This window comes from Ctenocephalides felis, unplaced genomic scaffold (assembly GCF_003426905.1).
Source record: "Ctenocephalides felis isolate EL2017-DRISC unplaced genomic scaffold, ASM342690v1 CF-g0.4_SCAFFOLD_01492, whole genome shotgun sequence".
Taxonomy (NCBI): Eukaryota; Metazoa; Arthropoda; class Insecta; order Siphonaptera; family Pulicidae; genus Ctenocephalides; species Ctenocephalides felis.
This window is the reverse complement of record NW_020537646.1, coordinates 51,877,340-51,892,620: the sequence shown is the minus strand read 5'-3', so window position 1 is coordinate 51,892,620 and position 15,281 is coordinate 51,877,340. Positions and strand designations below refer to the sequence as shown.

Genomic DNA, 15,281 nt, shown 5'->3' with positions numbered 1-15,281 from the left:
TGAATTTGTTAACCTTAATTTTCAACTTAGTATACAAAATATTATTACTAACAAAGTCTTGCGGGAGAGTCTGTATAAATGGATTTTTAAATACTAATAATTTATCATCTACTTCCTTAACCTCCGAATTAAAAATAGTTTGTCTTTTAAGGCTAGTCTAAAATTATCATAAGTACTTGTTACGAAATGAAAAGATCCGGCTCAGTGCGTCGCGTTGGTATTGAAAGCCCCCTTTTTGTATTTTATTTCATATTGATATTCCTCCAGCTTTATGCGCCATCGCATTAACCAACCGCGACCCTGGGTCTTTCAAGTCAACAACTATAATAATTGTTGATGATCCATATAATATAAAATTTAGTACTATGCACAAATGCTGGACGGCCCACACAATGTCCAGAAGTTCTTTCTCTATAGTAGAGTAGTTTTTTCTTTCTTTCGGCTTATTAAGTGTGCGACTAGCGTAAGAACTGGCAAATCTTCACCTATAGGGCCCTGTATCAAAATAGCCCCAATAGTTTTGCCAGACGCGTCCGTGGTAATGTTAAAAGGAATCTCAAAATTAGGATTTTTAAAATGGGAGCAGTTGTTAAATGAGTTTTTAAAGTTTCAAAAGATTTTTGCTGAAAGATGTCCAATTGAATTTTGTGTTTTTTCTTTAAAATTGTGTCAATTGCCTAGAAGTATGTGAAAAATTTTCGATGAATCGCCTGTAATACCCTGCGAGGCCTAAAAAATGATTTTATGTTTTTTGGCGCATTTAGGAACAAGAAAGTTTGCGACAGAGGATATTTGGATGGGTCTGGTTTAAATACCGTCTGGAGTAATTATGTGACCAAGATAAGAAAAACCCCTTTACAAAAAAGTACACATTTACTAGTTGGAGTCTAAGTCCTAAGGTTGCTTTTCCTGTCTGTCAAAAATTTTCGTTAATTCGTCTAGATTGTTCATGAAGAGTATTAGAATAAATGACTATGTCATCCGTGTAAACAAAACATTTGAGACCCTCAGTCCTGTTAAAATAGAATTTATTAAACGTTGGAAGGTGGCTGGGACATTTTTTAATCCGTATGGCATTCTTTTATAATGATAATGACCCATTTGAGTCGAGAATGCTGTCTTATGTTTGTCACCAAGCTCAACGGGTCTGATGGAATCCCGAAGCAAGTCTAATGTAGAAAAGAATTTAGAATTACCTAGTCTAGAATTACCTGGTTTAGAATGTCAGTAACGTTAGGAGTGGGAAAGACACCTACTGTCAAGTCATTAGTCATTAGATTAACTTATACTACCGTCATTGGATTTCTTCCTAAACTAAGAATAATGATGCGTTCCAGGGACTAGTACTAGTTCTATTATGTCTTGTCTTAATAAGTCAGAATTCTGTTAATCTCAGTTTTTTGTTTGGAAGTCTGTAAGGTTTGATGTTAACTGGTGTAGCTTGTTAGCTTGGAAGAGTTGTAATGTTATGAGAATATAGCTGAAGTTACGGGTAATTTATCACCCTCTAAAAAAATACATCATTATACTCTTCACAAATCTCATACAAAAGTTCACTTTCTTATTGATTCAAGTGGTTTTGTTTTAGTTTATTAAAAATCCTATTTACCCTGTCTGATTTGTAATTATTTTCTACATTAATGTTATTTATTCTAACGCATTTACATGATTTTCAAAATCTAAGGTGTGAATATCTAAAAGTGGAGTTTTTATTTTAATTTTATCTTTATTACAGTTAATAACGTTAACCAGACAAGTGTGATTTGGAGGTGAAACTAAAGAATTTGCTACAAATACACCTTCGGCAAGTTCCTCCTTTTTCAATAATTCTAAACAATTAATATTTGTAGAAACCCTAACTACAGTCTCCGAACGATGCTCTAACTCAACTAAAGGGAATAGTTTAAAGGTGAATAATTTAAAGGGATGGCTTCAAGTCCTTAAAATCTTTGTATCATTATTAATATTTACATTGACTTTAAAAGTTTTCAAAAATCTAACCCTATTATGCTATCTCCTAGAATTGCTAGCCTAGTATCTGCTACACTAAATTTATGCGAAATAATCTTGTTGTCTAACAGAATCCTTAACTTAGGTGTCCCTAACGTATCTATAGTGGTCCTTGTAACTCCAGTAATATTAACTTCTATTATCTAAACTTGTGTCTATATCTGCATCATCATCTAAATTATCTATCTAATTATACTAATTTCGGCTCCAGTATCTACCAGTTAATTTAATCTAGATGTAGTAGTGTCTAAAAATTCGAGGTTTATTAAAGCTAATTTTTGTTTATCTGAAATGCATGACAGTTGAGCGTTTCTTAGCTTACTGACTTTACGTATTGAACTTTCTTTACTTGTGGATGCTGTAGGAGAATCATTGGTCTTATCTGAAGTATTCTCTTTATTCGATGATGCAGTGGCTAATTCTATTTTATTTGTTTTGGAATGTTCATTAAAAATTCTCTTACTACAGTCCCACATTAAATGTCCCGGAATTTTACAATAATTACATGAAATGTGTTCATGTTTTTAGGAACGTGTGGTCTGCAAGGTGGTAAATTAGTCTTAAAGGTTTGTGAGAATAGGTTTCCTTTTCCGATTTAAATTGATCTCTTCTTCAGTTGCAATAGAAATTGCAGAATTTAAATTTGCAGGAGATTTACATTTAACGATCATTTTTAATACGGAACCCAAACCCTCTTGGAAAATAGAGAGCTTGCTCTTCTAATAATTCAGTGAAATAAGCATTTGCAGCAGGTCCTCTACCCATTTTAATAGCCGCGTTTTATGAGTTGTCTGAGAATGTGGTCCCGTGGTAAGAACGTGGCCTAGAAAATCCTAGTCTCGGTTTCGAATCCAACTGCGGTCGATTCGTATCAAACAGCTTGATACCTAATTTTCACTTGAAATCATAGATTTCAAATATGATCTCAAGTGAAAATGGCCTTTCGTGGGCATTGCCGCAGCATACGCATATGCAGAGGGGGCAATAGTTGTGTAGCAACATGCCTCTTACAAGTAAGAGGTACTCGGATTGTATCCCTGTACTCAAAAAGAAAAATAAGGACTCTGACTCTGTCCACCCAGACTGAGTTGGAGAATAGTCAATGCACCAGGAGAACCTGTGGAAGAAGTTAAAATTCAAGTAATAAAAAAAGGAAAAAATAATAATCAAGTAATAAAAAAGGAAAAGTATAATCATGTAATATGTTAGGAAAAAGTAAATATGTTTATAATACGTTAAAAAAGTAATATGTATGTAAGAAAAAAGTGTTAAGTATCTTAAAATGTAAGAAAAAAAGGTAATAAGTTTTTTTTTTTTAAAAAAAAAGAATAGTCTGTAGTCGACAGGCAAAGTTTTTACCGTCTCATTTTGTCCTTGTTTTCCCTTCTTAAATTAAATTTGAAGAGAGCATACCGATCTAGATTTAACATAAGTCTCCTCTAAGCAGGTTTTTTCTAACTCTTCAAAAGTTTCGAATGTCTTTATTGTGTGATTTGCATAGTCCTATCTTCTAATACATGTAAAATAAATTTTAATAACGCTTTATGTTCAGCCGGATCTATACTTTCAAAAACATAAGTACAAGCATTGGTGTTGTGCTAATTTTTTTTTCCGGGACGCTAAAATTAAAAAACCGGTTCAAAAACCGGTTTTTCATGTTGGTTACGGTTTCGTTCGAAAAGAAAGAAACAAAATCATTATGTAACCCATTTTGTGCACATATATGTATGTTTATTACAATAATAGAACATTTAATAAAAAATAGTTGAATTATAATTTATAAAATTCACTTATTAAATCATTATCTCTTTGTAGCGATTTTTTGTCGGAACGCGTTCCGGCCCAAAATAATTTGCCTGAACGACGTTCTGCGCGTTCCGACTTGACAACATCACTGAGTACAAGTATGCAAAAATTCATTTAATTTACTCTGATCCGACCCATCGAAAGTTTTAAACAATATCCATGGTTCTTTGTAAGGATAAAACTGGGGAGCCATGTCTGAAGTTTTGATTGTTTAAATCAAATGTAATGAAGGTAAAGATGAAAACTTAGAATTTGTCGGGATTGGGAGTGACGACTACTTCACTATTAAAAACTGCGCTAACCAACTAAAATCACTACTGTCGCCTGAATTAAATGAAACGTAGTTCTCAAATAAGGGCTCTGTTGACCTGCTAATCACACGTTGCTGCGGCAGTACAAAGTCGGGTAGCACGTATTCTCCACATCAATCAATCAACACTTACTTATAACAAATGAGTTAGTTACAAGCATAAAAATGTGCAAACTAAAAATAAATCTCTATTTTTTCTAAAACTTTAAAATCTTGTTCTAAAACTAAATTTATCTCAAAAGGATAGTACTTATATTTAACAAATTGTATGGATTTATATAAAATATCAGACTTATTCTAAAAATTGTTAATTTTGTTCTAAAATTTGGAAATTTGTTCTAAAATTTGGAAAGTTATTCTAAAATTTGGAATTTTATTCTAAAATTTGGAAATTTGTTCTAAAATTTGGAAAGTTATTCTAAAATTTGGAATTCTATTCTAAAATTTTGAAATTTGTTCTAATGATTGTAGATTTTTGTTCTAAAATTTCGAAAAATTTGTTCTAAAAATTAGATTTAGATTCTGAAAGTTGGATTTTGTACTAAAATTTCTACAATCAAAAGATTTTCTTATCAATAATTCTATAATTTGACTATAGAAAATATGTGAAATCTAAAATTTGGTTAATCTAAAAAATAAAATATGGCAAAGATACTATAAACAATACTCCTTTTCTCCTATAACTTTTTTTCTCTAGCTCGCGCGTTCGCTTGGATCCACGCAGCGTTAGTCTAAGAGCCAGTGAACTATTTGACTAACCTGTTTTCACAAAGCCAGAAATTTTTTTAATGATATTTTATTATCGGCCCATTAAGAAAATACCATTCTGGCAGTCATTCCGCGGTTGCGTCATCATCCTTCAATTTGTGAAAATGTAAAAAAAAAATTTTTTATAACTTGCTCGCACAAGGCTCAAATTTTGAGGGTGTCTTCTTTTAACTGTTCAGAAAGCATATGTAAAAAGCCAGCCCATTCTGACGGTTGCAAGGGTCTGCCAGAAGAGTACATAATAGTCATGACGCGCAAGGGTGTGGGCGCATTGCCATACATAATTGACTAATACCCTTGTATTTGAATAATTTATACGCCATTTTAAAGGTCATTTTGAAAACATCCGTTATACCAAACTTCAACTTTGTATCTCACCTTATGGCCGAGATATCATTGAAAATATGCCAAAGTGGCCCCTTTTCAAACTCAATTTTTGGCGTAACCATAAAAGATATCGAAAAAAAATTACGTGATTCTACTCATATTGGCTTAAACCACATAATGTATAGTAATATATGCTAAATAATCCTTTATTATTAGCTAAAAAGGATAAAATAATTTTTCAATTAATGTTTTCGGATAGTGCGTTTTGTTCAATTACTTTATTATTAGCGTTATTTAAAAGCTTATTGTTTTCTCTTTTAGTACTGCAAATATGGTTTAAATCAAATTTGTGGAACACTTTGAAAAATTGAAGAAACCAGAACCAGTACACCCGCGCGTAACGCATCGCACATCCGACCGAACGAATTCTATGCGCTACTATTAGCGTTACGCGCGGGTGTACTGGTTCTGGTTTCTTCAATTTTTCAAAGTGTTCCACAAATTTGATTTAAACCATATTTGCAGTACTAAAAGAGAAAACAATAAGCTTTTAAATAACGCTAATAATAAAGTAATTGAACAAAACGCACTATCCGAAAACATTAATTGAAAAATTATTTTATCCTTTTTAGCTAATAATAAAGGATTATTTAGCATATATTACTATACATTATGTGGTTTAAGCCAATATGAGTAGAATCACGTAATTTTTTTTTCGATATCTTTTTGGTTACGCCAAAAATTGAGTTTGAAAAAGGGGCCACTTTGGCATATTTTCAATGATATCTCGGCCATAAGGTGAGATACAAAGTTGAAGTTTGGTATAACGGATGTTTTCAAAATGACCTTTAAAATGGCGTATAAATTATTCAAATACAAGGGTATTAGTCAATTATGTATGGCAATGCGCCCACACCCTTGCGCGTCATGACTATTATGTACTCTTCTGGCAGACCCTTGCAACCGTCAGAATGGGCTGGCTTTTTACATATGCTTTCTGAACAGTTAAAAGAAGACACCCTCAAAATTTGAGCCTTGTGCGAGCAAGTTATAAAAATTGTTTTTTTTACATTTTCACAAATTGAAGGGATGATGACGCAACCGCGGAATGACTGCCAGAATTGTATTTTCTTAATGGGCCGATAATAAAATATCATTAAAAAAAATTCTGGCTTTGTGAAAACAGGTTAGTCAAATAGTTCACTGGCTCTTAGACTACGTCGTTTGGCTTGGTTCGCGTTCCGCGTCGCTTGGTTGTATATATCAAGATGTAAAATACAGCTTACAACTTGCAAAGTACCGAAGCACGTCATACATAAATCTTGATGATTTTACCTCAAGTGTTTTTTTCTTCTCCACAGGCCTTTGTTTCAGGTAGTTGGATTAATTCCACCGCTGGTTTCAAGTGACATAAAATTTATGTACAATGTAAAAATCGAGTCCGCGTACCAATCGAAGCTCGTTTTGGCGCCCACTAAGGCGTGCGCCAGCATTTTTTACATGCATTGCATTCAAGGCAGGACGGGCCCTGAAAATACCCATCCAATTCGATACTTAAGATTTGTTTAGAATATTTCTGTAAGTGTCACATATTTTTAGTACTGTGTATATCAAAAATTAAATGTAATTTAAATAAAATATTAAAGAATGTGTAGTATATAAGTAACTGTTTTTGAAATTACACTGAAGATGAGGCATACCATGGTCTCGAAATGTCTGTAATTACCAAATAAAGTTTGTGTCAAAAATCTGAGTGTTGTTTTGTTCATATTTAACATTTAATATTTGGTCCACTCATATCACAAAATTCTATAATATATAATATATATATATTCCACATATTTGATTTGGACAATATTTGCAGTACTGAAAGAAAAAATAATAGGCTTTCGAATAACGCTAACAATAAAGTAATTAAACAAAACGCACTATCCGCAAACATTAATTGAAAAATTATTTTATCCTTTTTAGCTAATAATAAAGGATTATTTAGCATATATTAATATACATTATGTGGTCTAAGCCAATATGAGTAGAATCACGTAATTTTTTTTTTCGATATCTTTAATGGTTACGTCAAAAATTGAGTTTGAAAAAGGGGCCACTTTGACATATTTTCAATGATATCTCGACCATAAGGTGAGATGCAAAGTTGCAGTTTGGTATATCGGATGTTTCCAAAAATACCTTTAAAACGGCGTATAAATTATTCAAATATAAGGGTCTTAGTTGATTATGTATGGCAATGTGCCCACACCCTTGCGCGTCGTGATTATTATGTACTCGACTGACAGACCCTTGCAACCGTCAGAATAGACTGGCTTTTTACATATGTTTTCTGAACAGTTAAGGGGTTGGGGGTATTTGGAATTTTTGAAAAACCATTTTTTTGCATTTGCGGTAAGTGTAATATTTTGAAAATATTCTCCGAAAATTTCAAGTAGATCCGATGATTACTTTTTGAGCTATTGGACTCTTACCAGCGCGCTGTAGCAAGTGGAATGCTGGATACTTATACTCAAGATTATTCTCCCTTACCTCCGCAAGTTTTAAAAGCTATTAAACCGATTTACGATGATCTCAGCAATGATAATTTATTTTCAAAATATGTAGTTCAAGATTGAATCCATAATTAGAAAAAACCAACCAACTAGTGTGAAAAATATGCCCAAAAAACGTGAATACTAGTTCTACTATCGTACAAATTGCTGCATGCATATACATTATCATTATTATTGATTATGGATACCCTAGGACCTTATTGTGAGTATAGTTCCCATTGGTATGCTGAAAAGTTGGATGTTGCTCCTGTGAAAGTGGCAGATCAGCGCGCCATCGAGAACACTCGAGAGTACTCGAGCCAGAATGCTTCGTAGGCAGCAGCAAATGAAAATTTTGGAAACTTCCACAATGACTTATAAACTATTATATGACTCAAAAATAGATGACTCGGTTTCCGACTATCCAATGCGAAATTAAACGCGTTTTTCTCATAACTATGTTATTTAAACTGGTGACAACTGTAACTCAAAAACCGTTTCCCAAAAATCTAGATTTTCTTTTTCTGATGCCGCCATTTTGTTAATTTTTGCAAAAAAAAGAAAAGCTTCGATTAGGCACGGGATTATCTATTTATAAAACTATTTTTTTTATTCGATTGATTTTAGATGAATCTAAGGAGTTATGCCCATCACCGCCAGGACCGTTTTTAGAAACTGGGTCAACAAAAACAGCCATAACTTTGGAAATAATTTTTTTTCCTGAAATTTTTGTTACTTAAAGTCAAAACATTGTATAATATTGCCGTGTCACTATTTTTGTAAAAAAACATTGTTTAATAACAAAAAAATACTGAAAATACTCATTTTTCGCGCCCCTAAGTACCCCTAACCCCTCAAAAAATACACCCTCAAATTGTGAGAGCAAGTTATGAATTTTTTTTTGACATTTTCACAAATTGAAGGTATGATGACGCAATCGCGGAATGACTGCCAGAATGGTACTTTCTTAATGGGTCGATAATAAAATATCATTAAAAAAATTTCTTGCTCTGAGAAAACAGGTTAGTCAAATAGTTCATAGCCTTTGGACTATTACGTTTCAGAGGTTTCTGAACAATTTGACATAAATTAGAAAAAATGGATGTATGTGTATATATGTGTAAGCGCGTGTGTGTGTGTGCGGATACAAATTTTCATCGACGATTTCGGGAACACGGTTCAACCGATTTCAATTCTGATTAGTTTTTGTCTTAGGCAGGTCTAGCCGTTTCAAAGATACGGGCAAAAAGTGCCACAAACGGTCATTCAGTTTTTAAGAGAACGGAGCGTCTGATTTCAATAATTCAAAAAAACATTTTACTTGTATTGATAAGATAAAGTACTGATGACATTTTGATGATTTATTAACTTCCCGTAGGGTAAGTTATTGTAATGGGCCGAAAATCGGAATTGAAAATTTTTACATTTCTCGACGTTTTGAAGGTTTCTGAACGTTTGGCATACCTCAGAAAAAATGGATGTGTGTGTGTGTGTGTGTGTGTGTGTGTGTGTGTATGTATGTAGGATACAAATTTTCGTCCACGTTTTCGGGCGTACGGATCAACCGATTTGAATGGTTTAAAAAACATTCGATTCCTATTAATAAGGAGAAGAGCTGATTAGTTTTTGGCAAAGACAGGTCCAGCAGTTACGGAGATAAGGAGCAAAGAGTGCAGAAAATAGAAAACGAGTTTTGAGAGAACGGAGCATCCGATTTGAATGATCTAAAAAACATTCCATTAGTAATGATTGGGAGAAAGGGTTATTAGTTTTTCGCAAAGGCAGGCCCAGCCATTTCGGAGATACAGAGCTAAATGTACAAAAATGGCAGTTTTTGAGAGAACTAAGCGTCCGATTCAATTGATTCAAAGAACTTTCTGCTTGTCTTAACAAAATAATTGATTTTGGAAAAAAAAAATTTGTACCTTTTTTTTTTTTTTTTAATTTTTTGTATGTCGAAAATAATTCAGATTTTATTTTTAATTCTGACTATAGTTCTAATATACTTTAAACAAATAATTTCAACTCTGCAATTCAGTTTATATAATTCTTATAAATATTAGACAATAATACAATATTTATAATAATCTATTTGAAAACATTCAATATTCCTCGAACGTTTCGTTACGGTACGGGAAGTTCCAGCAATTTGCCTTAAGGCACGATGCACCCACCCACTAGTTATTTTGATAGTTTATCCGTTAGACGGCGACGCGGAACTTACGCGCTTCGATATTTCGTCTCTATGCAGTTAAAGCAGTATGAGTGCTTTAAAAAAAACTTCAGAATTTTCAAGTTATTTCAAAATAAAGAAAACATTTCATTTTCAAAGTCTTTTTTTTTTCCTAAAAAAGTAAATTTTTGTCAAAAATTGATAGTTGCTCAAAAATCAAATTTTTTCAAGGTATTTTTTTTTTCAAAAAGGTTTATCTTTAAAAAAAAATGAAAATAGTTTAGATTTTAGTTGACATAATTTTGCTCATTACGTGATTTTCATTAGAATGTATATTTTTGGAGATATTTGCAAAAACGAAGAAAAACGCCGAAAATATATTTTATTTATTTATTTAAATATATAGCCCACAGATTTCTCCAAGAGGACTCAAAAATACAATTATTTTACAAAATGAATAACAATTAAAATATATAGTTAATAACATAAAATGCTAAGATAAAATTGCATATATGCAGAATGTAACAATAATATTTATAAACAGAATAAGAAAATAATGAGATATTTGAAAGAAAATAAAATGATTAACTTGTGCAGATGGAGATTATTTGATTAGGTGAAGTGTTGTGAATGTCTATTTCATTATTAATTAAGTTAAAGTTAGATGACATAAGTAAAATTGGCGAATTCAAGAGAGAATTAGATTTAGGGGTAGGATAATTGAAAAATAATTGTGAACGCGAAGATAGCCTTGGAACATTAAAGGATAGTTGATTGAGAATAAGAGGACAGTCTATAGAATTATTGCAAAGCTTAAATAAGAACATAATTGTACAGATAAATCGACGTGAGGCAAGGGAAGGAATACCAAATTCTTTTAGTAAAGTGTGGTGGTCAAAGCCACGTTCAGGGTAAATTTTATATGTTTTATAATAAAGGTATTTTAGAAATTTTCGCTGAACCTTCTCTATCGCATCAGAGTTGTTGATATGATGAGGATACCAAATAATCGAACCGTATTCTAATTTTGAACGTACAATAGAATAGTACATGCAAAGAAGTGCATTGGTAGACTTAAATTGTTTACAATTTCTTAGTATCAAACCTAAAGATTGATGTGCTCTATTACAAATATCAGTTACATGATCTGTGAAAAACAAACCAGAATCAAATAGAACACCTAAATCGGAAATTTTATTACATCTATCAATGCTGGTGTTAGAAATTTTATAATCAAAAAGTATTGGAACGCGCTTATGTGTAAAACTAAGAATCTTGCACTTTGATATATTTAGATGTAATTTGTTATAGATACACCAAGATTGGAAAAGGTCAAGTTGAGACTGTAATAATAAGCAGTCATCAATAGAATTTATTTTGAGATATAGTTTCAGATCATCTGCAAATAATTAATGTGGACAGTTAATAGTATCAGAAATGTCATTAATAAAAATAATAAATAGTAGGGGACCAAGAATGGATCCCTGAGGAACTCCTGAACTAATATTTTCAATGTTGCTCAAGAATCCATTAAGATAGACAAACTGCTTGCGATTATGAAGATAACTCTTAAAAAAGTGAATAAGTGAAGAATTAAGACCAATCTTAGATAATTTAGTAAGAAGAATGTTATGATCAATTTATATATGAATTTAGTAGCCAGTAACTTGAAAAGTATATGTTTTTTTTTTGAAAAACTTTATAAAACATTGTTTTCTTATAATTAGTTCTTTTGTCGATATCCGACATTATTTTGAAAAAATAAAATTATACGACTTAGAATCTCCCCGGCCTTTGCGTAGATAGTCCATCAAATCTTTCGATGAAACTTAATCAAAAATTGTCAAAAATAATCAGTTTAAATATTCCAGTTATTAATAGCTTGGTTTATCACAGTGTAAAATTGTAGTGTATTTTTGTATAATTAATTTTCTATAAGTTCTATAACTTTATATTATTTTCCTCCTACATTATAAAAAATCTTTTAGTTTTTCTACTGAACGACGGTCTCGATGAAGACCGAAACGTATGGATAAATAAAGTATTTCAAAACTACTCTAGTTTTTTTTTACTTGGTGTTACTGCTCGATTCTAAATAACTCATCGAATATATATATATATATATATATATATATATATATATATATATATATATATATATATATAGGATAAGGATGCACAGCCCTGGCGCACTACGTCAGGTTGCGCGTCCCCATGCACCGTTAACCTATAGTATAAAACCACAGCGCAGCAATACTCGGCCCTTCACTTGCCTGCCCGAACTCACAGTGGATTCCAGGAAGAGAAGAACACAGTACTTCGATACATCATTGGTGACACCTGACGCGGAATTGCAAAGCTCCCTAAAGAACAGTTTCTCATTGGTCCTGAAGTCAGTACGTCTTCCGGGTACTACCATCAACGTATATTGCGATGTATCCACTAGCACTAATATTCCAAGACCTTTCGTTCCGAATAAGTTAAGAAAACAAATTTTTAACTCACTTCACAACCTAAGCCATCCTGGAAGAAATGCCACAGTGATAATTGGTATCCCAACGATTTGTTTGGCCGCCAGTGAACAAGGACTGTCGAGCCTGGACGAGGGAGTGCATTCCTTGTCAACGCAGCAAAATTCATCGCCACACGGGAGCATCGCTTGGTAAATTTTTGCTCCCTACCAGGCGATTTTCTCACATACATTTAGATCTGATCGGACCCTTTCCAAGCGCACGAGGATTCAAGTATTGCCTATCAGTAGATTCACAAGGTGGCCAGAAGTCATCCCACTTGGAGATATCACAACCGAGTCAGTGGCGCAAGCATTTATAAAGGGATGGATATCTCGTTTTGGCTGCCCCACAGAAGCAACGTGCGATCGCGGAGTCCAGTTAAAATTCCGCCTATTTGACGCCATTGATAAATTTACAGGGTCGAAAATAACTTACACCACAGCTTATAACCCCAGCGTAAACGGCATGGTAGAGCGTTTTCACAGATCCTTTAACACGTTGACTGCCACGCGTGTTTACAACAAAATCCCCGTCAGGCCACCCGTGCCACTGTAAGATGCGTGCTCTGCTACCGCATGTCTGTTTACATTTCTTTCGGTACTCTCACCCCGATATCTATTACGATCCTCATTTATCAGGTTGTTACTCTGCACGAGCAGTTGTAATCTTTGCCGTGTACTGAGTAATACAACTAATATCTCTGCCCAAAATTTTTCAATACTGAAGAGAAAGATGAAAAAGTCAGTGTGCAGTGATTCATATCGCAGTGAAAGGACGACTAGTCACGCTAGTTGCTCAAATTCGGATAGCAGCGATGAGGAAGTGATCAGATTGCCCAAAAGAAGAAAAGTAAATCGTATCATATCATCAGATTCTGATACGGATACGGATAAATGCAATCTTAGTGATAATGAATATTGTGAAGATACTATTGACGAGATGTTACGAGATTTGGTCGTGGAAGAAGAAAGCAACGTTGATGATACTGAGGAAGCTCCAGTTCAACAAAGTGAATGGAGTGAATTTAGTGGTCGGCAAAAATCAAGTTCTTTTCAAGAAACAGGCGGTCTGAATAAGCAATTACCTGACGATATAAATCCGTATGATGTGTTTACGTTGTTTGTCGATGACGAAATCATAAACTTGCTGGTATTAGAAACTAATAGATATGCACAACAAAAACTAAATGAATCGAGGCTGACTCCAGGTTCACGAATGCATAAAAAGAAACCAACAAATCCTGAAAAAATAAAACAATTTTTGGGATTATTGTTGTGGATGGGACTTGTAAAAGTGAGCCCAATAACCAATTATTGGGCCAAAAACGAATTGTGCAATTTCCGGCTACCGCGTCAAATTATGTCATGAAACAGATTTGAACTATTATTGTGCAATTTTCATTTTGTCGATAATATGTCCATTGCCCGTGATGATCGGCTTGGTCAAATACTTCCATTTTTTAACAAATTGGTAGGAAAGTATCAGGAAGCTTACACGCCTGGAGAAGACATTGTTATCGATGAAACGTTAATTCCATGGCGTGGAAGACTCATTTTCAAGCAATACATTCCAAATAAAGCGCACAAGTACGGAATCAAGTTATTCAAATTATGTTCAAGCAAAGGATACACATGGGCAATGAAAATGTATTCTGGTAAATCAGCAGAAGGCATTAAAGAAACCGGATTGGCACACAATGTGTGTCTACAACTGGCAGAGAAACTTTTCTATCAAGAAAAAACATTGTATATTGACAATTTTTATACAAGTTATGAGTTAGCTATATCATGCCTAAGACGCAAGAATCGTGTAGTTGGAACACAGAGACATAACAAGAAATCTATACCAAAAGATGTTCTTAATTGCAAACTAAAAAGACGAGAAATGGTAGCTATAGAGGATGATAACGGGCTTGTGATACTCAAATGGAGAGACACACGTGACGTGAGAATATTATCTACGAAACACGCTCCTATCATGACACAAAGCACGAAAAACATTCATGCTGCTTCTTCAAGCCAGCAGCCATCCGCAAGACTCAAACCTCTGGCCGTCCTCGAATACAATAAGGGTGAATGTGGTATAGATTATTCAGACCAAATGGTTTCCTATGCTTCGACGATGAGGAAAGGAATCAAGTGGTATAGGAAGCTTGGTGTTGAACTTCTACTGGGGACGTCTATTGTAAACGCTTTGGTCGTTTACAAAATTGCGACAAAGAAAACTGTAAATGTTAGACGATTCAGAGAACTGATTTCTGCAAAGTTACTAGGACTGAGTGAAGATTTAACACTGCCTTCTGTTCGACGAAATACGCATTGCATCGCAGTTCGCAGAAATAATTTGGGGAAAAACCTTAGGCGCGCATGCAAGCGGTGTCATGCAAATAAAAGAGAAGAACTGGAACGATCAAAGGCACGAGCAAATCTCCGAAAACCCACTACTTTTTGTCCAAGCTGCCCTGGTCAACCGCAACTTTGCAGTGGATGCTTCAATATTTTACAATGTAAATAATTTTGTTAATAAACGATTTTTAAAAAAATTCAACAGTATTATTATCTCCTGTCATATATTTATCTAAATATGTTCGGAAATCCTTTGGAAGGAGTCACCCGATGTGGCCTGATGAAAACTCTTGCTGTCACCCGAATACGGGTGAGATGGCCTGATGAGAACTTTTGCTGTCACCCGAATACGGGTGACGTGGCATGATGAGAACTTTTGCTGTCACCCGAATACGGGTGACACGGCAGTTAACGTGTTAAATCAACTAGTACGTGCCACAACAATAAGAGCTGGCTGGATGCGTTGCCGCTAGTACTACTCGGACTGCG

The 15,281-nt window shown here is 33.9% G+C and overlaps 3 protein-coding genes across 4 annotated transcripts in view; all 3 read left to right on the top strand.

Moving 5' to 3' along the window:
• The window catches only part of LOC113369928 (apoptosis-inducing factor 1, mitochondrial-like), a 112,666-nt gene that overhangs the window by 44,234 nt on the left and 53,151 nt on the right, over positions 1-15,281 (top strand). Inside the window, exon 15 of one of the 2 annotated variants that reach the window (XM_026610550.1) lies at positions 6,583-6,683. The exons of the other annotated variant lie outside the window; for it this stretch is intronic. The gene's annotated coding sequence lies outside the window, so the exon portion shown is untranslated. Of the gene's footprint in view, positions 1-6,582; positions 6,684-15,281 lie in introns of those variants that run through there. 2 annotated transcript variants of the gene reach the window in all.
• Positions 13,180-13,815, top strand: LOC113371368 (piggyBac transposable element-derived protein 1-like). Its single transcript, XM_026611996.1, has one exon. The coding sequence runs from the start codon at positions 13,180-13,182 to the stop codon at positions 13,813-13,815; it is 636 nt and encodes a 211-aa protein (XP_026467781.1).
• Positions 13,861-14,961, top strand: LOC113371366 (piggyBac transposable element-derived protein 4-like). The gene has a single exon (XM_026611995.1). The coding sequence runs from the start codon at positions 13,861-13,863 to the stop codon at positions 14,959-14,961; it is 1,101 nt and encodes a 366-aa protein (XP_026467780.1).